The following is a 25,311-nucleotide window of genomic DNA, read 5'->3' on the forward strand; positions in this document are numbered from 1 at the left end:
AATATTCGAAAATGCTTCTAGATAAATAGAAGTCATTGACCAACCAATTGTTTGTTTAGTTAAATCTACATCTACTTCAGAAAAAGAACTGTATTCATGAAAATATGATAGATTGGCTTCTTATAAAAGTTTACTATTCACTTTGGAGATGGAAGCAATGCCTGTAAAGGGTCTTACAGCCCAAAGCCAGCACAGAAGTTTGTTTTCTGCAGCCAATCATTGGATTCAAGATGTCATGTTAGGACCCATGGAACTCCTGATGCATGGACTGCCTAGGAATTGCCCAGAAGATTAAAACTTCCAGTAGCAACTCCCCTGTTCCCTTGGACCCTCAGAAAAAGTCTTCGACTCCGAGTTAAAATTAAAGATGTTGGACTGGTCTGAAATGCTTGAAAGGAGATGTGTACTGAAAAATGCTTCTTTGACCCCTTGGTAACTATTCAACTGACCTGACCTATTTCTTCTGAATGTCCCTGCTACCAAGTAGCTCCTCTACCCTTCCACTCCCAGTGATCCAACCTGATTAGTCTCTACCACACAACTCCTCATCTTGGGCCCACCTAACTACCCACAAACCAACCTGACAAATCTCGCTACCCTCCAAACTCCACCCTCCACCCTGCTTGATTACTACTTAGCCCTTAATTTCACCAATTGATCTCCTCAACCTAACCTAACAGTGTCCATTATTAGAATCAAGCCCAACCCTTATTTGGAGGAACAGCTGTATTGAATCCAAAACATTAACTCAGTTTTTCACTTTCCATAGTTGTTAGGCCTTTTGAGTTTCTTCAGCGCTCTCAGTTTCCATTTCAGTTCTCCAGCATCTGCAGCACTTGGCTTTGAGTTAGTACAGATGAATGATTAATATATTGGCATTGGTCGAGGATTGGTTAATGGAAGGAAAGGAGAGTTGAGGAATCAATATTTCATTATTGGAATGGCAGGCTTGTAACTAGGTTAAGTGTCTTAGTTATTCACAATTTACATTTTAAATGGGGTACGCTTGTCTTAATCAAAAAGGAGTTACAGTAACACAACAGAAAGACAATGCAGAATGATTGTGCATCCTTCTCACCAAAGGCTGAGAGAGATCATGCACAGTAAAGATGGAAACCCTACATAATTACAGAGCACATCATTTATATTTCATACGTCAGCCACTATGGTATTATAGCAGAGACAGACCCCCAAGAAAATAAAGACTCTAACATGGCTGTGCAAAAAACAGACATGGATTTGGAAGATATCAGCATGATCACAGTTAGTTAAAGCAACATAATGGAGGCAAAGCGTTACAAAGATATTGCTTTCCTCTGTCCTCAATTTATGTTGCTGAATTTGTATTGTTTATTTAATAATAAAATATTCATTGGAATGAAACTTACCAACAAGGTCCCATTCTCCATTTGGCAAATAAGTAGAAGTGTCAGCTTCCAACATCTGCAGGTCCACTAACCAACCATCATGTGTCCATGAGCCAAATTTTAAATCACATCTTTGGACATCAAAGGGGAACCAGCGGACATCAATGTAACATGTACTCTTCAGAATACCTACATTTTTCAAAGACATCAAAATAGTCATTTCAACAGTAACTTGACATTTTCTGTCACTATCACCTTTTCACCTCCCTGTAATAATTCAAAAGTCTCTTTGAAACCTCTCTCTTTTGATTGTGCTTATACGCACCATGCTGATTTAGCTTGCCTAACTGTTTGCTGTTCATTTAATTCTGAGTGTCTTTGGGAGATTTTATTATGTAGAAGGCACAAGGAGTCATTTGAAGTCTGATTTTGAAAGAACAGCATCAAGTCGATCTCTGTGCAAACCAGAGACTTTGTGATTTATTGCAATTGCCAATATTCATTTCAGGATGTTGACTGGAAAATCTAATCTGCAAAAGTTTAAAATTCCTATGGTTGCAGCTGCACATTTATCCTAACAATGAAGGAAATGTGAAGTTGTATGGAGCTGAACCAGCATTTTAAAAATTTTGTTGAAAGAGACAAATATATTTAAATTTGAAATGTTCAGCAATGCACTAATCTGAAGTACCCCAAAGGCTGGTCAATTTAAGTTTGGAGCTCAATTTAGCGCTCAATGATTCTCAAAGAGTTAGATGTGTAATTCATTGAAGTATTGATACCACATGTAATAGACAGATGGGGAACCATCAGCCCATGCCTTCTTACACCTGGGACACATTCTAAAATTATGATTAAAAGCCTACAGCTTGTTTGTGTGGGCTAAGTTGGCAAACTTCTGTTTTTCCTAGTTTTTTAACAGCTGTCTTGTCTAATAACCAAGGTCCAAATGTTGAGAGACTGTGCAGAATGAAACATTCTAATGTAAGAATTCAAGTATGGTATTAAAAATAAATGGAAGCCTGAATCTAAAATGGCTTCCAATTGACTTTGCTGCTGATAGAATAAACAAAACATATTTGGTATGAACACGAGAATGAAATAAATGGAGTCTTGGGAGCAAATACAGTATTTGAGTCCTGGATGTTGAAGGGCTTAGATGTTTCATAAAACTACATCAGCCTTTATGACTGTCCTCTAAACTGAGTATGACTACCATATGATAATCACTGTCAGCTATATCTAGTACATCATATATTTCTGACAAAAGCCTGTTTCATTCCTGTTCTTAGTCTTAATAGATAAAAATGATACGAATATTTTTCTGCATGCCTACAGTCTAGCTAACAGGATGAATAATCACAATGTATTTAATTGTATGCTATTCAGTAATTAGTCATCAGAAAAGAACATATTATTTTAAAATAAAAATGTAAAGAAAATCCACCTTTGGTATGTTGGAGACCATTTAAACTTAGTTTCAGTCACCCTGACAGTGTGATTCCATTTTCTGGGCATGTAGCATTGTGGGAAGATAGGAGAATTTCACAATCAAATTGCTGCAAAAGTGTCTTCGTTATATTGAGTATTCGTGGTCTGTTCTTAAAATATTTCAGAGCACTGAGAAGGTGATGGTTATGAGGCATACAAATTATCGTTACAGGGCACTTCACAGCTGATTTCAATTATTATCTCACATGTCATAGCAGAAGAGTTTGAAATGTTCAGCTGCAATTATTGTCCATAGCCACCCCTTTCTGTGGCACTTCAAAATGACTCCTTGGAAGGCTTTCCTCACGCAGTCCCAAGAAGGGTTTCCCTGCTTTTAGTCTTCACCATGTCTCCACCATCTCCTTCAATTGTAAACCTTCCAATAATTTCTGTGGTACTTCAATTCTTGTACAATCTCAATTTTTACACTTCACCTCTGAGGGCTGTGTTTTCAGTTACCCAAGTATTAACATCAGGAATGTTCAACTTCAACCCTCTCTGCTTGTCTATCTCACTCCCTTCATTTACTATGCCTTTTAAAACTTATATTTCGACCTGTCATATTATTTCCTCATGTCTCTTGCTGTCAAATTTTGTTTGATAATTTCATGTGTGATGCAGTGCCATCCACCTTCAATTTGATTATCATTGTACAGGCAATGGCATCTCACCACCGCAAGTAGAAAACAGAATAACTGAAGAAAAAAAAGGCCTTTCTGATTTTCAGAATTCTTTTTATCTGCATCCTTTTATCACACATTGTATATTTTGTTAAATTTTTTGTCTTTTGTTTAGGGGTGTGTGTGTGTGTGTGTGTGTGTGTGTGTGTGTGTGTGTGTGTGTGTGTGTGTGTGTGTGTGTGTATACACACACACATGTATTTCAAAACAGTTCAAGTTGGATCAATTACAAATCCTTTCTTTTACCATTGCACCAAGAGTATTGCATATAATTTTGGTTTCCTTACTCGAGGAGGGGTGTGTTATATTGGAGGAGGATCTCTAGATTGATTCCAGATATGAGGGGCTTATCTTATATTGAGAGATTGAACAGTTTAGACCCAGTTTAGAAGAATGAGAGGAGATCTATTGAGACACAAGCTGCTGAAGGAGATTGGCAAAGCAGATTTAGAAAGGATACTTGCACTTGTGGGACAATTTAGAAATGACAGGACAGTTTTAGGATAAGGGGTAGTAGATTTAAAACTAAGAAGAAGAGAAATTACTTCTCTCAAAGGGTTGTGAATCTGTGGAATTCACTACTCAAGAATATGGTGGATGCTGGGACATTGAATAAACTTAAGGAAGAGATAGACAGATTTTTAATTAGTTAAAGGTTGAGGGGTTATGAAGAGTTGAAAAATGTGGTGCTGGAAAAACACAGCAGACCAGGCAGCATCCGAGGAGCAGGAGAATCAACGTTTTAGGCATAAGTCCTTCTTCAGGAATGAGGCTGGTGTGCCAAGCAGGCTGAGATAAAAGGTAGGGGGGAGGGAATTTGGGGGAGGGGTGCTGGGAATACGATAGGTGGAAAGAGGTGAGGGTGAGGGTGATAGGCTGGAGAGGGTGTGGGTGATAGGCTGGAGAGGTTGGGAAGAAGATTGCAGATCAAGAGGGTGGTGCTGAATCCGAGGGTTGGGACTGAGATAAGGTGGGGGGAGGGGAAATGAGGAAACTGGAGAAACCTACATTCATCCCATGTGGTTGGAGGGTTCCCAGGTGGAAGATGAGGCGCTCTTCCTCCAGGCGTTGTGTGGCCAGGATCTGGCGATGGAGGCGGCCAAGGACCTGCATGTCATTGGCGGAGTGGGAGGGGGAGCTAAAGTGTTCAGCCACAGAGCGGTTGGGTTGGTTGGTCCGGGTGTCCCAGAGGTGCCCTGAAATGTTCTACAAGTAGGTGGCCTGTCTCCCCAATGTAGAGGAGACCACATTGGGTGCAGCGGATACAGTAAATGATGTGTGTGGAGGTGCAGGTGAATTTGCAAAAGATATAGAAGGATCCATTGGGGCCTTGGAGAGAGGTGAAGGGAGAGGTGTGGGCGCAAGTTTTGCACTTGTTGCGGTTGCAGGGGAAGGTGCTAGGAGTGGAGGTTGGATTGGTGGGGGGTGGGGACCTGACGAGGGAGTCGTGGAGGGAATGGTCTCTCCTGAATGCTGGTAGGGGTGGAGAGGAAATATATCCCTGGTGGTGGGGTCTGTCTGGAGGGCTATGAAGAGTGGGCAGGTGAATGGAGTCCAGATTAGAGTGGTGCTGGAAAAGCACAACAGGTCAGGCAGCATCCCAGGAGCAGGAAAATTGATGTTTTGGGAAAAAGCCCTTCATCAGGTAAATGGAGTTGAGGCCACGATGAGACCATCGTGATTGTATCAAATGGCAGAGCAGACTCAAGGGACTGAATTGTCTGTTTCTGTTCCTGCTTCTTATTTTCTTATGTCAAAGTTAACTGCATCAAAATAAATAGAATTATCTTTTACATTTTATGAAAGAACCTGGTGTGTTTTCCTTGTGCGGTCATTTAGTCAAATCTTGATAGTCATTTTGATAGTCTTATGAGGATTCTTATACATTTTTACATTTTGTGAAGCATCACACTGATCGCTTCCCCTGCTGTAAATACTAATGCAAGATAACTATTGAGCAGCACTGCCATTTCATTATTTATTAACAATGTCTCTATCATCAGTTGTCATTTGGTCCTTATTGCTTCTTACTGCCCTCTCCTACGTGAAGTTATTGCAACTCTTTCTCATGTTCATTTTGATATCCCTTGCAATTTTCCCTTCTTCTATCTCTGACCATCTGTTTTATCACCTTTTGCTGTCCTTTGTACTTCTTCTACTTGGCAAAGTTTGTATTTTACTTTTCAAACTATTATGACCAAGTCAGAGATTACTTCATCTTCTCTCCACTCCTAACGTGGTAACAGCTTGAAGTTTAAATGGAGGTGATTTTGCCAATCTAAGAACTGAATATTCACTGTGTAAAATTTTGTATCTGAAATAAAGTCAATCTGGCTCCTTAAGTTAACAAGAGTGAGTTTTGTTTCGAAAAATTCCTTAAAGATGCAGGAATTATTAACAAAAGCTTTAAATGTGCAAAAATATCTATCAACTAATGCAAATTCAATGTGCACACAATTCTCCCAAATCAAAGGCAATTCATCTCTGCAGAGTGTCAAATCTTGAGCAATTATAATTTAAAATCAGACAAAAAATATTGTGTGCATTTTGTGCAGATGCTTATTTACGCTGATGTATCACCTTCCACAATAGCTGCTGGATCCAGGATTTCTTCCTGGAGCCGTATGGCTGACAGATTTCTCTTGTTCCCTAGGAAATTATCTACGATTCAAACTTCTTTCTTGCATTAAGAACTCACGGCTTGTAGCAATGAAATCAGAAAACAGAATGAGAAAGGCAAGTCAGTCTACCGGCCCTGTAGACAGAACCAAGGAGAAATACATCCCCAGCGGCAAAACATAACTGTTTACTTTGGGACTGCTGACAATGATTTGACAGCTGACTTAATCAAATGTGCTTTGAAGGACCAACAAGCTTTACAGTGGAAAATGGAAGTACAATGGATGCTGGAAATTGGAAATAAAAACAGAAATTGATAGAAAAAAATCTGCAGGTTTGGCAGAATCTGTGGAGAAAAATCCAAGTTAACGTTTTGCGTTCAGTGACCCTTCTTCAGACTTCAGAGATTTTCCTTCTGACGATTAGTTCATATCCAGTAGCCTTATTACATCCAGCAACTGGATCAGATGTTCTCCCTCCAAAGGGTTTGAAGATGTAGCGTTACTCATGAGGCCGCATGTATTTTTCACAAATGTAACATATTTGCTGCTGCAGTCACAAGCTTTTCTTTTGAAAAGTGTAATTTCAAAAGTTCAAGATACACACTAAAAATTATAAATTATTGTTTAGATTTTAGAGGCTAGCAATTCTGCAGAGATTAAGTCATCCCTTGTCTTGAAAGCTTGTCCAACATTGACAGGGTGCAGGTTTGGACTGGGATAGAATACTCTTCATATAACTGCATGACTGCAGCTCTAACAACACTCAGAAACTCTCCACCATCTCAGACTAAAGCAGTCCACGTGACCGGAATCCCATGTAACACCTTTCATACCTGTTCCCTTCACCGCAGATGCGTAATGGCAGCAAGGTATGCCATCGATAAAATGGACTGCAGTAACTCACCAAGCTTCTTTCAATCACATCTTCCAAACTCATGACCTCTACCGCTTAAAAGGACAAATGCAAAAAATACATGGCAATCTCACCACCTCAACTCCCGTCCCAGATACACACCATTCTGACGTGGCACTAGATTGGCAAACATGCACTTTTGTTGGTTCAAAATCTGGAATCAAAATCTCTTCCTAACAGCTTTCTGTGTGTACATACAGCCTAACAACTGTGTGGGTTCAAGAAGGCAGTTTTGTGTTCAATCTTTGGATAATGTTCTTTTAATAACTCAACGTGTAAATAAGCCAAATGCTTTCAGATTAGCTCAGCCTCTCTGCAACGTAGCACTCAAGGCATAGGCTGTGTCAAAAGATTACTCTGTGCTGCATATACACTGTAAATAAAACCACTGGAGATCTTCAAGTAAACAGAATGCACATAGCTAATTTACTTCATATTTAAATAACACAAGATTATTACTACAGGCAACTTGCCAACTCTTCCCAAGGACAATCAGGAATTGGCAATAAATGCTTGCCTGACCAATGATACTCACATCCTACGAATTAAGGAAGAACTTCAAAACAGTATACCTTTCCTCTTAGTTTTAGATTATTTCTCAAGTCTTGAATAATCCATGGTTGTATTTCATGATTTTTTTCCACTTAATAACATAAAATGATTATGTATCATGTTACCTTGCTACAAATATACTGGTGAGGTCACACCTGGGTCAGAACTTTTTGGCTCCTACCACCAGATGGCATCTAGGTTGGGGTCCTAAAAATGCACTGGTTGATCTTTCTACTGCCTTCTTGCTCATTGCCAGCCTTTCACAATTTTATGAAGATGGACAAAGCTTAGAGAGTTCCAACCACCATCGGTTCAGTTCACTCACAGAGCTGTGTTCAATTAGAAACAAAAACAGAAGTTGCTGGAAAAGCTCAGCAGGTCTGGCAGTATCTGTGAAGAGAAATTAAAGTTAATGTTTCAGGTCTGGTGACCCTTCCTCAGATTGACCAGCAGCTCTCAGAGGTCACACTCTTCTTCAGTCAGGGACAAAGTCCTACCTCAAACTCATGTTGAATGGAGTGAGGCAGCTGGCATCAGTGTAATTCCTCCCTAAGGAATATTATATGCAGATCTGGCCTCCTTAATAAAGACAGCCAGACCTCAGTACTGGTGTGTTATTGATAGTGACTATGGGGTTCTGGAGTACAAAGTCACAGGTGGGATGCTGCAAGATATCAGTCTTCTTCAGACAGCAGTCAAGCCAAAGTCTCCTGAGGCTAGTACAAAGAAATCAGTGAGTAGCTGCATGCCTTCAGAGTCCTGAGGCTAGGTCAAAGAAATTAACATGCAGCTGTATACCTTCTGGAGTACGTGTCACGAAAATGCACAGGTCTATAAACAAAAGTTCACTCAGCACCTGCTCAGAAACCAAACCTTGGTATAAGCTTTATGCTTTTGAAAATTGAAGATGTTACCAAAAATCTGAAATTGAATGTGTGGTCCCGAGATACAAGCTTTGATGGCCAAAACTCAAAGGTAAACTCTCAGAATACGGGCCTTCAGTTAAATGGTGTGAATCTTTGCAATTTTCCCAGAAAGCTGTTAATGCTTAGTTATGAGAGAAAAATAGCCTTGACCTTTGTTGAGTGATGCACTAGATTTGATTGATAATTTGCAGATGGTGCCAACAGAAAACCTACTAATTTTACCCTCATGCCATACCTGAAACTCACCTTTTTCAATTCAGTTTCCTAAAAAGTATAAACTGGACAGGTAGTAGAGGAACACTAAAAAGAAAATAATGACGAGGATACAACATTGCTGCTCAACTGCACTTGTGTATATCTTAGAAAATAGATCAGGATTGGGATTGGTACATGGTAGGACACTGAGCTTGAAGGCTCCACAGATGGTGCTTGGTGCAAGAATAGTGTAAATGCAAGTTGTCTGGATAGGTTTGTACAGCAAAATCTTTATTGGAAAGTCTGTCAGAAAGCCTGTACTAATCACCATAAAAAAGAATGCAAGCATATGAATTAGGAACTGGGTGTGCGCCACTTTGCCTTTCAAGCCTGCTTGTCATTCAATAGATCATGGCATCTGATGACCTCCACATTCCCACTTAATCCATATGCCTTTACTTATGAAGAACCTCTCTTCCTCTGTCTCAACAATATTCTGCTTTCACCAAAAAGGTTGAACATTGTGCCAATTTGACTTAAAACAAAACTTCTTTTCAGAAAGTGTTGGTGATAGGGGTAGTTAACCTTACTGAACCAGAGCACTCACCTGGTGGGAGGTATTGACTATGTCCAGTTGAATTTACAAGAACATTGGTGTGAAAGGTTGCATCAAATCTTTCATCAGCACTGTCAAGGCAAGAAAGAAAATATTTTATAAATAACTTAAGGGATAAATCTATTCCATACATTTAGATACTAACAATAAAAACAGAATGCCGGAGAAACTCAGCAGGTCTGGCAGTATCTGAAGTGAGAAAAACAGAATTAGCATTTCAAATATGAAAAGACTCTTTATCAGAACTAGTTCAGTTCAACTCTTTGCCATGTAGTCTCAAAGCCAAGAACCAGGGAGGAGCTCTGCATGGCTCAGGCCATGTATTAGATGTTGACTCTTTTGGCAAAAGTGGGTCCTGCAGATGCTGGAGATCAGAGTCAAGATTACAGTAGTGCTGGAAAAGCACAGCAGGTCAGGCATCATCCGAGGAGCAGGAAAATCGATGTTTTGGGCATAAGCCTTTCATCAGGAATGAGGCTGGAAACTCCGTAGTGGAGAGATAAATGGGAGGGAGGTGGGGCTGGGAAGAAGGTAGCTGAGAGTGCAATAGGTGGATGGAGGTGGGGGTGAAGGTGATAGGTCAGACAGGTCCTGAGCCCTTTCCTCTGCAATTCAGTAGAAACCCTACTGACGTTGTCATTTTGATATTGAGTCTATGGACCTGACTAACTAGCAGTGGTGGAGGATAATCCATTACTGAAGTTTAATGAGAAGAGAAAGATTTGTCTTACACAGTATCTAGCTTATTACATGGTCACAAATGTGCAATCTACTTTGCCATGTTTAGTGTAATTAGAAAGACAATGAGGAGCCTGAGATGATTGATCAGTCTCCATTGGTATCTCAAATCAGATTGCTTTTTTACCTCTCACAGACTGTGAGACACTATCCAGTTAAGGGCGATTAACCTAAGTTCAAGATTTACTCTTTCAAAACCTTTAACTTATACGACAAGGAACTTGGTCTTCCCCGACAGTGAGGTGAAGAATTGAAAACTGAATTCTCCACCAGAATCCCACAACTATGGCTGCCAAAATAAGAAGTCAAGTGACCCTTTATGTGAATTATGAAAAAAAAAATGCCAAGGATGCTATTAGACAGAACGGAATGACTTCAGGAGACACGTAAGGATTAGACTGGGTTACACTGCCACCTTAAACCTAGAATTCTCTTAAAGGGAGTGGGGTTGACACTGTTCTCACTAATTTTTCCCAAAGTATTTACAGCACAAAAACAAGTCATTTTGTCCAACAGGCGTGTAGATCCTCTCAGCATGTTTCTCAGCCTTCTTCATCTAATCCCATAAGAACATTCTATTCCTTTCACCATGATGTGATTATCTCGCCTCCACTTAAGTGCATTTGTATTATTTGCTGTGAATAGGTCTGCAAGGGTCAATACTGAGGAGTGCCATAAGCAACTCCCGCAATAATGATGCAAATGGACAGAATAGTTTCGGATTTCAGAAGAGAAAAATCTAACTAGACCCTCCTCAAAATCTCTCTAACAGTATCTATAATATCAACATTACCTGTAATTAATTGTTATGCAAAAAAATTACCTTGTTAACAACAGACCCTTCCAGTCAGACCAAGAAGTGGTTTTCCACTCCCTCACTAGACCTTACAGACCCTGTAGCTTCCTACAATTAAAAAGACGGGAATAGCAATCCTCATCACGAATAGCTGTTGCAGTAGTGTTTGTCGAGGTTTGTCCCGAGCAGCGCCGTGACGCGGGACTCCGTGCTCTACGGCCTGTTCCCCGAGACGCACACTGAGACGAACATCAACTGTGCCTGGAGGATCATCAACTTGATGAAGGACGCTCTCTGGGCTGTCCGAAACCTGTTGATCTTCCAGCTGAAGGAGTTGACCCCGACTGAGTGTTGCAGACTGGCACATTCCAAGGTCCAGGACTACGTGTTGAGGGACGCGCTGAAGTTCGGGGCAGCTGCCGCCAAGGCGCGGTGGGGAAAGACCACCGTTTAACATCTCCCTGCCTAAAGAAGAACAGGGGGCCCATACAGTTGTTTTGGACTCTGCTGACGCCTCAGTTAAATATATGGGCATATGAGTGAGAAATGCACAGACCTGTATATAATAATGATAATTCTGAGCTGCGTATGTAAATGTTGACATATGTATGGCATGACCAAATGTACAGTCCATCAAATTATTTTATGAATATTTTATGCATAAAGTATATTTTTGAAATAAAAAAATAGCTGTTTGTATAGTGGGCTTGTATAACGAGTTCCACATTCTAGCACTCATGGAATAAAGACATTTTCTCTGAATTCTTTAATAAATTCACAAAGCTTTGTTTCAGACTCCACCATGAGTGGAACCATTTTCTCTACATCCACTCTATCAAACCCTCTCAGGATCCACAGGCTTTTCATCATGCTGCCTTTTCTGGAAAGAAAAAAAGACCCAGCCTTTTCTGAATTTTTTGATGTAGATTATCTGCACTTTTGGTATTATTCTAGCAATTTCTTTGCACTTCTTTTAGAGTTTCTAGGTTTTTTTATAATATGGACACCAGAATTTTATTTTTTACAGGATTCCAAGTGTAATCTAATGATAATTCTATTCAAGTTTAACAGGATTCCTCTGTTCTTTTTCATCCCATCCTTTTTGGAAAGAAACCTCAGTACTCTTCCATGTTTAAAGTTAAAAATCACACAACACCAGGTTATAGGCCAACAAGTTTAATTGGAAGCACACTAGCTTTCGGAGTGATGCTCCTTCATCAGGTGATAGACTATCACCTGATGAAGGAGCATCGCTCCGAAAGCTAGGGTGTTTCCAATTAAACCTGCTGGACTATAACCTGGTGTTGTGTGATTTTTAACTTTGTACACCCCAGTCCAACACCAGCATCTCCAAATCATGACTTCCATGTTTAGATGGCCTTATCAACTTGGATTGCTACTTCTGGAGACTGGTGTATCTGTACATCAAATTACTTTGATTCTTTACCCGATTTGAACAATCTCCCCAAGGAGTACTTCACCTCCTTAATCTTCTTCCTGAAATGTGCAACTGGTGCTGCTGCCAGTTGTTGTTCCTGCCACAGGATCTGTTGCTCTGGGTTGGCATGCTCTTGTTGTAGGTTTCCTCACGTGTCAACTACATGTTGTCTCCAACTGCTCCATGACAGCTATTATCTACCTTCACCTAACTTGAACCCTTTTCTTCTGAGTCTAGTTAGCCCTCTAGAAGAGATCTCAGATCTGACCAAATACTGAAAATACTGACACTTTCAGGAACTCACATTTTGATCTTGTAATTTCAAACACCTCTTTCATTTGTCTTATGATTTATTGTGTAATATTTAACATGTCTTAGCATGTATATTTCAATGGCCTCTATTTTCTTCCAAAGATCTTTTCTTTGTCTCTAGTACTGGGTCAATAAGTAAAGAAGATAGAATGTACCACCTCATTTTTACTGAGTCATGGAGATGTACAGCACAGAAACACACCTGTCAAACTAATCCATGCTGACCAGATATCATGAATAAATGTAGTCTCATTTACCAGCATTTGGCCCCTATCTCACTAAACCCTACTTATTCATGCATCCATCCAGATGGCTTTTAAATGTTGTAATCGTATCAGCCTCCACCACTTCCTGTGGCAGCTCGTTCCATACATGCACCATGCTTTGGGTGAAAATGTTGCCTCTTAGGTCCCTTTTAAATCTTTCCCTCTCACCTTAAACCTATTCCCTCTAGTTTTGGACTCACCTACCCTAGGAAAAGACTAGGCTACTCAGCCTATCCATGTCCCTCATGAATTTATAAACCATATAAGGTCACCCCTCAGCCTGGTTAAGTTTTCCTCCTTCTCTAGTAGGTACATACACTTACTTAATACAAAAGTTCCTTGCACACATTTAACACTATGGCAGTCCCAGTTTATGTTTGATTAGATTTTTTTAGATTAGATTCCCTACAGTGTGGAAGCAGGCTCTTTGGCCCAACAACTCTACACCGACCCTCCGAAGGATAACTCACCCAGATCCATTTCCCTCCGACTAATGCACCTAACACTACTGGCAATTTAGTATGACCAATTCACCTAATCTGCACATCTTTGGATTGTGGGAGGAAACCGGAGCACCCGGAGGAAACCCACGCAGACATGGGGAGAATGTGCAAACTCCACACAGACAGTCACCCGAGGCTGGGACCGAACCTGGGGCCCTGGTGCTTTGAGGCAGCAGTGCTAACCACTGAACCACCGTGCCACCCAAACAGATATCAGAGATTTCCTTATAAATTTGCTTCTCAATTTCCTGCTGACTATGGGGGGGCCTTCAGCATAATCCCAATACGGTGATCATCCCTTTTTTATTTTGCAGTTATGCATAAATAACTTCACTGGACATACTCCAAGGAATATCCTCCCAAATTACAGCCTTACCAAAAATGCCAGAACCACCACTACCCCCTCCCCCCACCCCGAGCTATTTTCTAAATTTCCTATAATGTCTCGACCCTGGAACATTAAGCTGCGAGTCCTACCCTTCCCTGAGCCACCTTTCTGTAATAGCTATGATATTCCAGTTCCATGTTCCCAACTACGCCTGGAGCTCATCTGCCTTACCTGTCAGGTATCTTGCATTCAAATAAATGCGTTTTTTAAAAAATCATGCTCACCTCATTCACCACCTTGACAATTTAACTTGCTCCTCTTCTCAACTGCACCATCTTTATTCTCACCATTTCTTTGGGTCCAACACCACCCTTCCCCATGCTTTACTAATTTAAAGCCACCATGTAGCACTGGCAAATCTCCCCACCAGGATAATAGTCCCCTTTCAATTCAGGTGCAACCTGTACTTTTTATACAAGTCACCTCTATCACATAAGAGATGCCAATGATCCGAAAATGTGAATCCTTGCCCCCTGCACAAGCTCCTCAGCCAAGCATTCATCTGCTCTATCCTCCTATTCTGCTCTCACTAGCATGTGGCACCAGGAGTAATCCAGATATTACTACCTTTGAGGACCTACTTTTTAACCAGCTACATCTCTCTTCAGAACCTCATCCTTTCTCTTCCTATGTCACTGGTACCAACGATCTCCTGCTGGTCACTCTCCCTTTGAAAATAGCTAAATTTAGTTAATTTGAATTTCATTTAGCAACGATGTTTCTAAAAATTCATTTTCATATTATATTGATGGCTAGCCTATTGAAATTAGGAAGGCAGCAACCATTTTAGTCCTTGATTAAGAAGTGTGGTGGGATAGCTCATATAATTAGTAGATACAGTATTAGTTGATACAGATTAGTATATGACAAGCAATTGGAATCAAAAACCTGATCTTAAATGAGATATGAACTATGCATGTTCTTGAAATGGAACTTTTTGGTTATTTCTGTGATACATAGCAGCCTCCCTGTAATTATTTCAGGAACTACTACATATGTAAATACATTTATTTATTGTTTGTTCAAACTGCACTGAATGATTGGAGAAAAATTGGAGTGCAGGCTCCATAAGATTCCTGTACATATTCACAGCTGACTTAATAACATCTCAAAAGGGTATGTGCATCATATCTTTTGCCATCCTGTTCTCATACAGCATCAGGTCTTCGTTATTCAATGACGTTTTCGGATCACAGCTGGAAGGGTCACCACTTATTGGCCATATCTGAATGCCTTCAAGATCATAACGGTGTTGTGGAGGGCAATCCACAATGCTGCTAGGCAGCAATATCTAGGATCTTGATCCAGAATCGACGGAAGAATGGCAATATATTTCCAAGTCAAGGAAATGGATGATGAGTTGGATAACATTGGAAGTATTGGTGCACGCATGCATCAGCTGCTCTTAATCTTATAACTGGTAAAGATCATGGGTTTGGAAAGAGTTCTCACAAAAACTTTGGTATATCACTACAGTGGGATGTAAATACAAAAGGAATAATTCCCTTGTGGAAAATATTGGGATTGCACTCCCAGGAACAGTAATAATATTGCTTGTATGTTTCCTTCCAACAGAATATGAAATTTCAAAAATCTCTATTCGAGTGCTTCTTAAAGATGTATTATTAGATCTGTGAGTGTTCAAAACCATTATTTATGCCAGACTTGTCCTTGTATTTTAAATTACAGTCAGTAATGCTTGCATTTTAAGTGTCATTGTACTCTCTAAACCTGAGCAAACATACTTCCTTGGAAGGTTTTAAGAGGGATTTATCAAAGTGTATTGAATTGCAATGCATTGGAGCATCATATAATGGTGGTCTCCAAGTTGAATCACTCACTCTCATGTATTACCTTTCTAAGGCATGAAAGGCTTGAAAGAGAAACAAATCAGAGGGCTACCATATTCTAGCAGCTGACTTAATGAAAGTAATAGTGAGAAGCGAGGAAGGATGTGTGCACTATGTCCTTTTTTGCATGGTAAGGCTTCAACATCAGGTCTGCTTTATACAATAACGTTTTAGGACAATAACTCAAGTCGGTAGAATTCACTATGACACCAGATCTTGAGCAAGTTCTTCAACCTGACTTGGAACTCTTTTTCTTGCCTCATTATGGAGTCAAAATCCTGGAACTTTCTGCCTAATTATAACAAGTGGTGTTGGCTCCTGAAGACAGGAAATAATCCTGTTTCTTTGAACATGAGCATGTGCTTTGATCCTTGTTCAGCACACCGCACCAAAGTAACCATCACCAGCATTTACACAGCATAGTCCTACCAGACCATACAACTGTTTTCTCATTAGAGGTAGGAAATGTTCGTGGTTTAACCCGAGGGTCAACACATCAGGGAAGGTCGAGAAGAGGAGTCTTTCAGGGTAACAAATGGTGAGGAGAAAGGTTGAGAAGGAGAGCCCTTCATGGTAACATTGAGCCAGTATGGGAATTGAATCCACGCTGTTGGCGTCACACTGCACTGCAGACCAGCCATCCAACAAACTGAGCTAAACCAACTATTTATGCAGTACCTTTAAATATGTGAAATATGCCAAACAGTTTAGCAGGCATGTTCAAAAACAAATCTGATACCAAGCTTTAGAGCCACTTTAGAAGGCAAAGTTATGGAGTGATGGACTAGTCAAACAGCAGATTCAGGAAAAGCAGAAGCTCTAGGTGATTGTGATTTGCAGTCTAACAAGAGAAGAATAAACCTGAGATGACATGTTAGTGTGACTGACTTCAGGGACCCAAAGTCAGTTCAAAACTGAAGTGATGCAAAACTACCAGCTGCAAGTGTGTCACATCATTCCTTAAACTGAATTTCAGTAACCTGGTGCCAGAATTACACACCATGATACAAAGATAACCTCAGGATGCACAAATTGTATAGTGTTCCTACGTCACAAAATTGCTACCAATTCTCAAATTAAGAGGTGGAAAGTAAAAACTGAAATGTTGTCCATCACACCATTAGTAATACTTTCAAAGTTTGGCTTGTAATACCTGCATTTTCAGAGTTATAGGCAGCAATTTAAATGCAATTTTCTACCTGCCATCCACAGTCACTTTGTTGTGGCCCATGACAGATGCCAATTTGGTGGGAATGCCAATGCAGGCATTAGGATTGCTGAGGTGGTCACTGTTTGTGTGCCCATAGGTAAAATTTGGACATGAGCCACACTGTGTAATGGTGGTTTGTCTCCAAGGGTGTAGTCTTCAACCATGTTACTGTAGTTAACTCCTCGTCTTAAACAGACACAACACGTGTTCAGCAGCAGGAAGGACAACACCCACTTCTGTCATTTTAAGGTATCAATTTATTTGCTGATCAGTTTCTATTGGTTTTGAGTTTGTAGAAGTACTAGATCTTTTTTAAACTGCTACTTCAAGAGGGTGAAGTGAACAGGGAGTGCTGCTATATATGACAGGGTTTTGACTTCAAAAATGTCTACTCAAACGATCTGGTCCCAGTTATACATTCTCTAGTTACTATCCCCCTGGACTTCAGCATAAGACAGAGATGGAACCACAGAAGAGAATTGAGAGGGCTGGAGGGAGAAGATCCTCAGCACGATGCATTCCAGGGGTATTTCTCACATCTCAACTTCAGTGAGGAAGTGCTCAGTGTGAACCCTCCCACCTCTGTAGCTTCAGAGCAGGGCAAGGAAAATACTGAAGGTGGTTGTGAAGGCAAGATGCATTCATTTAAAGCCCTTCAAATCAGGATCTATCTCGCTGTAGCACACATCTGTAGTATATCTCAGTTTACCTTGAAATGTTAGATGCTCAAATGACGGTGACCGCTATCTCCTCCACGGGCTAAAGAATGTGTGCTGCACTTGTCCCTCAAAATTAGTACCTAGTGCCTTTTGTTGTAAAACATTTCTGTCTTGCAACAGAGAAGGAAGGGTGCCAATGAGTTTGGTGCAATGTACCTGGGCACGTGGCCCTAATGAATGAACACTAGCTACTAGTGTGTGCACACTGAGAGTTACTTGCGGCAAGTAACTTGAGATGAAGCAATGAATTGTAAGTATGCATCATAATTGCTGCAGATTGTTGACTAGTGGAGTTGCATTACATTGAGTGAAGTGTTGACAGTGCAGTTTCATGAAGTCCAGTATGCAAGAACTACTGCCAGCAGGGACAGTAATGGCCACATGATGGCTCCTTTACAGGAGATTCCTCTCATCGCACGGTTCTGTATTCTTCCAATACAATACTGACAGAGTGCATTGCACAATCCCTGCATGCCGTTTTCTTGATGCTTGCATATATGACAAGGTTATTAATAACTGACACCTTGGGGGCTCGCTCCTGCCTGGGGCTGAGGAGGTCTCTCTTCCAAGTGCCAGTGATCTGGGGGGTTTCTTCCTTGGCAGTCTGTGAAGACTGGACAATGATATGCTCACCACCATGTGCTCCTGACTCTAACCTAGCTAAAGTACCCATTGAGGTGGCAAGTATTGGTGGCTGGTGCAGGATTCAGAAGATAGCCTTGCCAGTTCTTCCAATGAGGCATCTGTGGCTCCCTCTCAGAGATAAATGTTGGGTGGAGGGGCTGCTGTCTTCATTATAGATCCACAGTGAATGCCTCTCACGCCTACAGAAGACAGGAGCTGGAATGAGTTGACAAATAGGAATACACGTTTAGACATGTGAACAGTATATTCACAGGGGCTGTAATGGAAGCAGCACAGCAATGGATGAAAAATCTTACTTGACTGCTGCTGCATAGAAGTCTCAGCATCACCCTATTAGTGCTGTTTCCTGGTAAAAATAAGAATTCTCTCCTTATTGGAGCTGAACAGATGTTTATCAGGCACTGTATCACCTGTCTTGGCTCTCTACGCTCGCTTGTCATGTTTTTCACCAGGAATAAGAGCAAAGGCTTGAGCAAGAGGAAAGTGGCTGGCCTAGCTGTTAATGTTAGATGTGAGGGGACCCAAGTGAGTGAGCAGGCAGCAGAGAGGGCATGCAGGATTTAAGAGTCTAGGGGAGGTGGGGCAGGATGAAACCTACAGAGGGAAGATGTTATATTCAACAGTGGGCCTGCTAGTTAATGAGATTTGGTAGCAGAAATGGAGTGAGTAATTGGGAGCAGAGAGAACAATGGTACTTACCCTCATGTGGAGCAGAAGATCATTAAAATTTCTTGCGGCATGGTGGTCATTTCTTTGGACTGTGGATAGTGCATTGGCCCAGGCTGGCAGGGTCTGGTGACATGATCTCTTCTGGTAGTCCTGAGGAAAGAAGGTAGTCCTCTTGTCCACCAGTATCGCTGTGTCCCTGTCTGCAGTACAGAGTGCCAACTAGCCTCTATTGACAAACTGCTCTCATGTGAAGTTGGGCTTTAAATATAGTGCCGGGGACAATAAAGCCCAGAGATCCTAGCAATGGAGAGCACTTCAGCTGCTGGAGGGTGCAAGAATGCCTCACAGCGCTAGAGACCCGGGTTCAATTCCTGCCTCAGGCGACTCTCTGTGTGGAGTTTGCACACTCTCCCCATGTCTGCGTGGGTTTCCTATGGGTGCTCCAGTTTCTTCCTACAATCCAAAAATGTGCAGGTTAGGTGATTTGGCTATGCTAAATTACCCGTAGTGTTAGGCGAAGGGGTAAACGTAGGGGAATGGGTCTGGGTGTGTTGCGCTTTGGCGGGTCAGTGTGGACTTGTTGGGCCGAAGGGCCTGTTTCCACACTGTAAATAATCTAAGTAATGCATGAGAGTGATGTTGAGGAGGTAGGGTGTATACCTAATGAGGTGAGCACCATAAAGTTATGAGGAGAAACATGCCACAGATCTTGGAGAGAAATATTCAATGAAATTCCCCGAGACTGAAACTTAGTAAAACTTTGGGCAAAATCAGTCAGTGCTACCATTCCCCTGACAACATTTTTACATCACATCCAATACAGAAATCAGAATCACAGCCACTGCGTCCTTTTTCAAGGATCATATTTTCTGCACAATACCAGCTGTCTCTTGATAGAACTTCATAATCTGACTAAATACAAGAGACCTCATGAGCGACATACTCAGTAGAATATACCTTCAAAGGCACGTTCAAGCAGTGTTTACAGAGCTCTTGCTATAGAGTATGTGTCTCAAGGTAGCTATATAATTGAAGTGCTGCCTTGATTCATGCTGAACTAAATAAAAGGGATTTGCTCAAAGAGGCACAATTCATTACATTTGCTCCCCAATTCTCACAGTTCCCTTTTCCATTCCATTAGGATTTGTCTGGTGCAGTACCAAGTGTGTTTTGGTGTTACAGGTTGTGTACTGTGCTAACATTTACAAGTGCTGCTTGAGGTTAGATGGAAGGTGATTGCTCTGGACAACATTTGACAGCATGTGACATTAAAGAGCCCTGGAAAAATTGAACTCCATGGGAGTCAAGGAAAAATCTTTTGCTTGTTGAATTCATACCAAGTACAAAGGAAGATGGTTGTAGTTATTGGAAGTCAGTCATCTCAATTCCAGGACATCTCTGCAGGAGATCATCAGGGTAGTGTCCTCAGTATACTGGATCTGGCTCCCCAGGCAGCTAACATCCTGTCCACACAGACAGCCACATGCCTGGGGCAGCAGGATCTCTATGCCATTGCTGCAGTTCTGCAGCCATTGCTCTGTGATGGTCATTGACCCCCACATGTCTGTTTGTGCATTTGCATGAAGTCACAGTTGGCCAACATCATGGAGTCCTCTCTTGTCTGGGCCTGACAAGGTGGCTGGTCTCCGGCAGTCCTTAGAGGCATTTCTTTCTCAACCAACCGCAGAGATGTGGCAGTGAAGTGCTCACCAATAGGTGCTCTGAATTTACTGTAGCTCAAATACCCACTGAGCCCTCAGTGTCTGAGCTGGTGGCGGGTGGGGTTGCTGCTTCCTCTGAGGGGGTCTGTGTCCACTGAAACCATTGATATATCACCGCTACCTGCAAGACAGAAAAGAGAGACGATGTTATAAGTTGCATCAGTTGAAGACCACATTGACAGTGTGGTGAATGGAAGAGCTGCATTGCATGGAATGTGATTCCTTACTCCTTGGTGGGATACCGGTGTTTTAGCAATCCTACAGCAGTATTCCTGGTCCTTTTTGATGAATAGCAGTACCTTATTTTCTTCCAGGATGTTGGTTCCCCTACCATTCACCAGCCCAGCCCAACTGCAGACTGTTTTCTCCTAGAAAGACAGAAAGAGGGCTTGAATGGAGAAGAGAATATCCAGAGTAGTTGTTAGTGCTAAGCAGATGAGGAATTATGGTGAGGTATTCCAAGTAAGTGTGTAGACAGCACATAGGGCATACTGAGTTAGTAGGATGGGTGATTGAGATGGGTGAGTGCGAGTGAGGAGTGTACACGATGAGCCTAAATGGGAGGTAGGTGCAAGAGCAGGAAGAGAGTGAGCAAGAGGTGGTAGAAGAAAGTTGGTGGCACTTACTCTGGTAGAATGCAAAACATCATTGCTGGATGTCCCTCCTCTGTACTTCCACATCCACCAGAATGCTGAGCTCCCTGGCAGCAAATCATGATGCCAATATGCCTCTGCCATGTCCTTTGCCTGTAGGGCAGCTCTGACCCAAATGTTTAAATATCTTAAAGATAGCAATGGTGCAAAGGATGCTGGTCAATTCTGGGCTATCTAGCCAATGGTGAATTCTTCCAGCTATGGCAAGTTGTTGAATCCAGCTAACTTCCTAGAGGAGGATGCTGCCATGGGGCAAGGTAAATGGATAACAAGAAAAGCCTAGGGCAATAGCATGAAAATACTCAGACAGAGAGAGAAAGCCTTGAAACTTAATGAAACTGATACTTCCCCAGAATAACTTAACATTCAGCACCAACTTTTTAGAATAAAATATTTCACACTGACCAACTGGTTTTCAATTCAGCGCACAGGAATATACAAAAAAAAGTCAAGGCTAGTTTGTTCAACAAGCTTGTGTCATGTGACTCGGCACTTCCAAATGATAAATTCAATATCAATTCAGACAAAGAGAAGAAATAAAGAGAAGGAAAGAGATCAAACTAAAAGGGAAAGAATTAAAAGGGGCAGAAATAAAACAATAATAATAAATTTTAAATTTTAATAAAATCAGTAAAAATTACACTCCACAATTAAAATAATTGATGTTCAATCCAAAGAGAAGTTAACTGCGATTAGTAAAACAATTAGCCTGAAGCATCATCACTTTGTGACGCTGTGCTCTGTAGTGTGTTAATTTCACATCTTCTATACTAATGCTGAAACAAACTGCTCAATGCATTTGTATTAAGAACTAGACAGTGAGTTAGTGACAAGTAATGCTAACAATAGATGAACACATCTCTCACAGAAACTTTTCAATTACCGTGATTTGCTGTACCTCTGCCCTCACCTGAATTGACTCTAGCCTTTGCACTTGAATAATGATGAGCATTATTAGCCCCAGTTATTTTTCTGCAATATTAGCATTAAAAATGGGAACTGATTATCAAATCTATCACTGTTCCCTCTATCCGTCAACGGCATATCTGCTAGTAGCATGCTTCAAAATAAAAGTGTTGACCTCATGGGTACAAAATAAAACCTGGCACCAACACTAACTAGTTGTACTATTACTACCTATCTTTGCATAACATAAAAAAATGTAAAAACATCCTCTCTTAGGCCTGTGTTTCTCCAAAGTGGATTAAGGTTCATTGTCTTCATCATGATGAGGTCAGTGTTTAAGTGCATCCCTGTTATTGTTCTCAGTATTATCATTACAGCCTCAACTTGCATCACCAGATATGATAATCAAAACTACACAATGTACAGAGAATGAAGGCAATCATTTTGCACTTAATTGCCTAAGCTATATGTCCCAGAGTCCTATTCTCTTTTTTTTAAAACAACTATTCAGCATTTTTCTTGCATCTTAATGATTCATCAATATCAAATGCCAAATTCCACTCCAGTTTTGTTACATAATATCACATCCATGAAACCAGCAGTATTGTTCCTTCAAGCAGAATAATTTAATTGCATCCCAGAAGAGTTAAAAATGCCTCACTTAGACTGATGTATTTAAAATTGGGAGGACATGTTACAATTGTTCATGGTACTATATTTAGTCCAAATACAAGGTTTAATAATGTGAAATTTGACTTTCATATTGTTGGTTTTATTGTTTTGGCTATTTCAGTAAGCTTCATTGTAGAAAGCGGAGTAGACAATAAAACCTTGAATAGGCTTTTTGTTGCACTGTCACTCCAAAGGGAAAATGTTTAATATACTGCAATGGGACAGTGTTTAGCCTAGTCACACTGCTCTACATTAAAACAGAGTCCATTTAAAGTTCAAGTTACAGAGCCCTGTAACTGTGTGAGTTACAATGTGACAGAATACAATTAAAATACATATCATAATGACCCTACTTACTTAGTTAAATTACATAGTATTATACTAATAACTCTCATTTTATTTCTAAGTTCCCTACCCAAAGGCCAGTCTAAGCCCACAATACGACAATCCCCACTACTGCTAGACCAAGAAGATGGGTCCTGAATTCACCCAAGCCGGAACAGGGATTAATTCCTTGCTGTCCACACCAATCTGATCAACACCAGCTGCAAACCAAGCAAGCCAAGCAGCACCAAAAGAACACTGAGCTGATGTGGTCAAATATACTAATACACATTGTAGCCTGGAGCCATCAACAGTAATAACAGAGCCTCTAATTTCTTTTCATCACACCTAGCTGACTAGGTATCTCTCCAGGTCATACCACCTGCCATTGACATATGTTGAATGGAATATAAGTTGGTGGTCAATCTGTTTCACTGCAATATGAGCACCACCCTTAGTCAACAAGTTCCACCACCAGACTTTCAGGCTCAGGGGCACTGTCCCACAACACCACCCTTCATCTCCCTTGTTTCTAGTTCTTGAATGAATGAATGATTTATTGCCACACATATATGAAGATACAGTGACAAGTGTTTTGTCACCACAATCCGGTGCCATTTTGCATTACAATAAGGACAAAAGGAAATTACTTAAAGAGTTTATCTTCTATTCAAATTGGAGTCTCGAGCATGACTTCAGGGATTCTGCAAGGTCTCTGCAAGGTGTTCTGGTCCTCAAAAGGGTCCTGCTCTGGGAACAGTAATGATGATGTTGATGCCACAGGAGACCTCCGCTCTGTTATCACTGCCACCTTGAGGAGTTCCCGCTCTGGGCACTGCTGCCACCAAGACCTCCCATTACCAGGCATCTTCACCACTAAACATCCATGCTCTGGGCCTATTACTGCCAGGAATCCTCGCTTCAGGCATCACTGCCAACAAGCATTCCCAGCCTAGGCTCCAGGCCTACCGCCACCTCCACCAGGAGTCCCAGTCCAAACTGCCAACTCTGCAGCCACCACCCAGCCACCATTGCTCTGGCCTTGAAGATAAAGAGGAAAGCATGAAGAAAGATGAAAAGTACATAGAGAAAATAATGCCACTGGCTTGGAGTAGACAGGCTCCAATGAGCTCAAATACTACCTACCATACTGGCACCATCTTGGTCAAATATGATACTAGTTTTGTGGCTGTTTTCTTTATAGGGCTGTTTATGTAAAACATTGTTAAAATCTTTCTGGAAAATAAGTGTTTAACAATTATAATTTTTTAATTGGTAATTCTGCAAATTAAGTCCGGAGTGTGATGAATACTCTCTTGTTGCCCCAGATCAGTGAAATCCCAACAATACTCAAGACATTCAGCACTATCCAAGACAAAGCATCTTGTTGGATTAGCATCCCATCCGGCACGGTTAACAATTATTCTTTTCATCGCTGACATTCAGTAGTAAGACTCTCTGCAAGATTCACTGCAGCAACTCATTTGGCTCCTTCGACAGCATCTTACAAACCACTGATCTCCACCATCTAGAAATAGGAGAGCAGCAGATGGATCTGAACACCACCATCTACAGTTCCTATCAAAATCACACACCATCCTGATTAAGAACTATATCACTGTTCCGTTACTGGCACTGGGTTACTGTGATAGCAGTGATTGAACAGGCTCGCCACCAGCTTCTTTAGGGCAATTAGGGATAAGCAACAAATGTTGACCTTTCCCACAAAAGATTTTTGATGTCTTTCACATTAAATAAATCATATCAGTTCAAAGGAAAACCCAGACACCTCCCAGGTATTGCAAACATGTTAACTACCTGCTAATACTTTTGAAGCCAGAATAGTGCTAATAGGTCACATTCTGCTCAGAACTGCCCAGCAAGCTGGCGGCATGGTGGCACAGTGGTTAGCACTGCTGCCTCACAGCGCCTGAGACCTAGGTTCGATTCCCGACTCAGGCGACTGACTGTGTGGAGTTTGCACATTCTTCCCGTGTCTGTGTGGGTTTCCTCCCACAATCCGAAGATGTGCGGGTCAGGTGAATTGGCCATGCTAAATTACCTGTAGTGTTAGGTAAGGGGAAAATGTAGGGGTGAGGGTGGGTTGTGGATCGGTGTGGACTTGTTGGGCCGAAGGGCC

The 25,311-nt window shown here is 41.2% G+C and overlaps 1 protein-coding gene across 1 annotated transcript in view; it reads right to left on the reverse strand.

The window, feature by feature from the left end:
* Positions 1-25,311, reverse strand: part of chrna8 (cholinergic receptor, nicotinic, alpha 8) — a 198,210-nt gene that overhangs the window by 74,675 nt on the left and 98,224 nt on the right. Inside the window, exons 5-6 of the mRNA XM_060845653.1 lie at positions 9,353-9,432; positions 1,389-1,556 (exon numbers count right to left, since the gene is read on the reverse strand). Of these exons, the coding sequence (XP_060701636.1) occupies positions 1,389-1,556; positions 9,353-9,432 (248 nt within the window). The remainder of the gene's footprint in view (positions 1-1,388; positions 1,557-9,352; positions 9,433-25,311) is intronic.

This window comes from Hemiscyllium ocellatum, chromosome 2 (genome assembly GCF_020745735.1).
Source record: "Hemiscyllium ocellatum isolate sHemOce1 chromosome 2, sHemOce1.pat.X.cur, whole genome shotgun sequence".
Taxonomy (NCBI): domain Eukaryota; kingdom Metazoa; phylum Chordata; class Chondrichthyes; order Orectolobiformes; family Hemiscylliidae; genus Hemiscyllium; species Hemiscyllium ocellatum.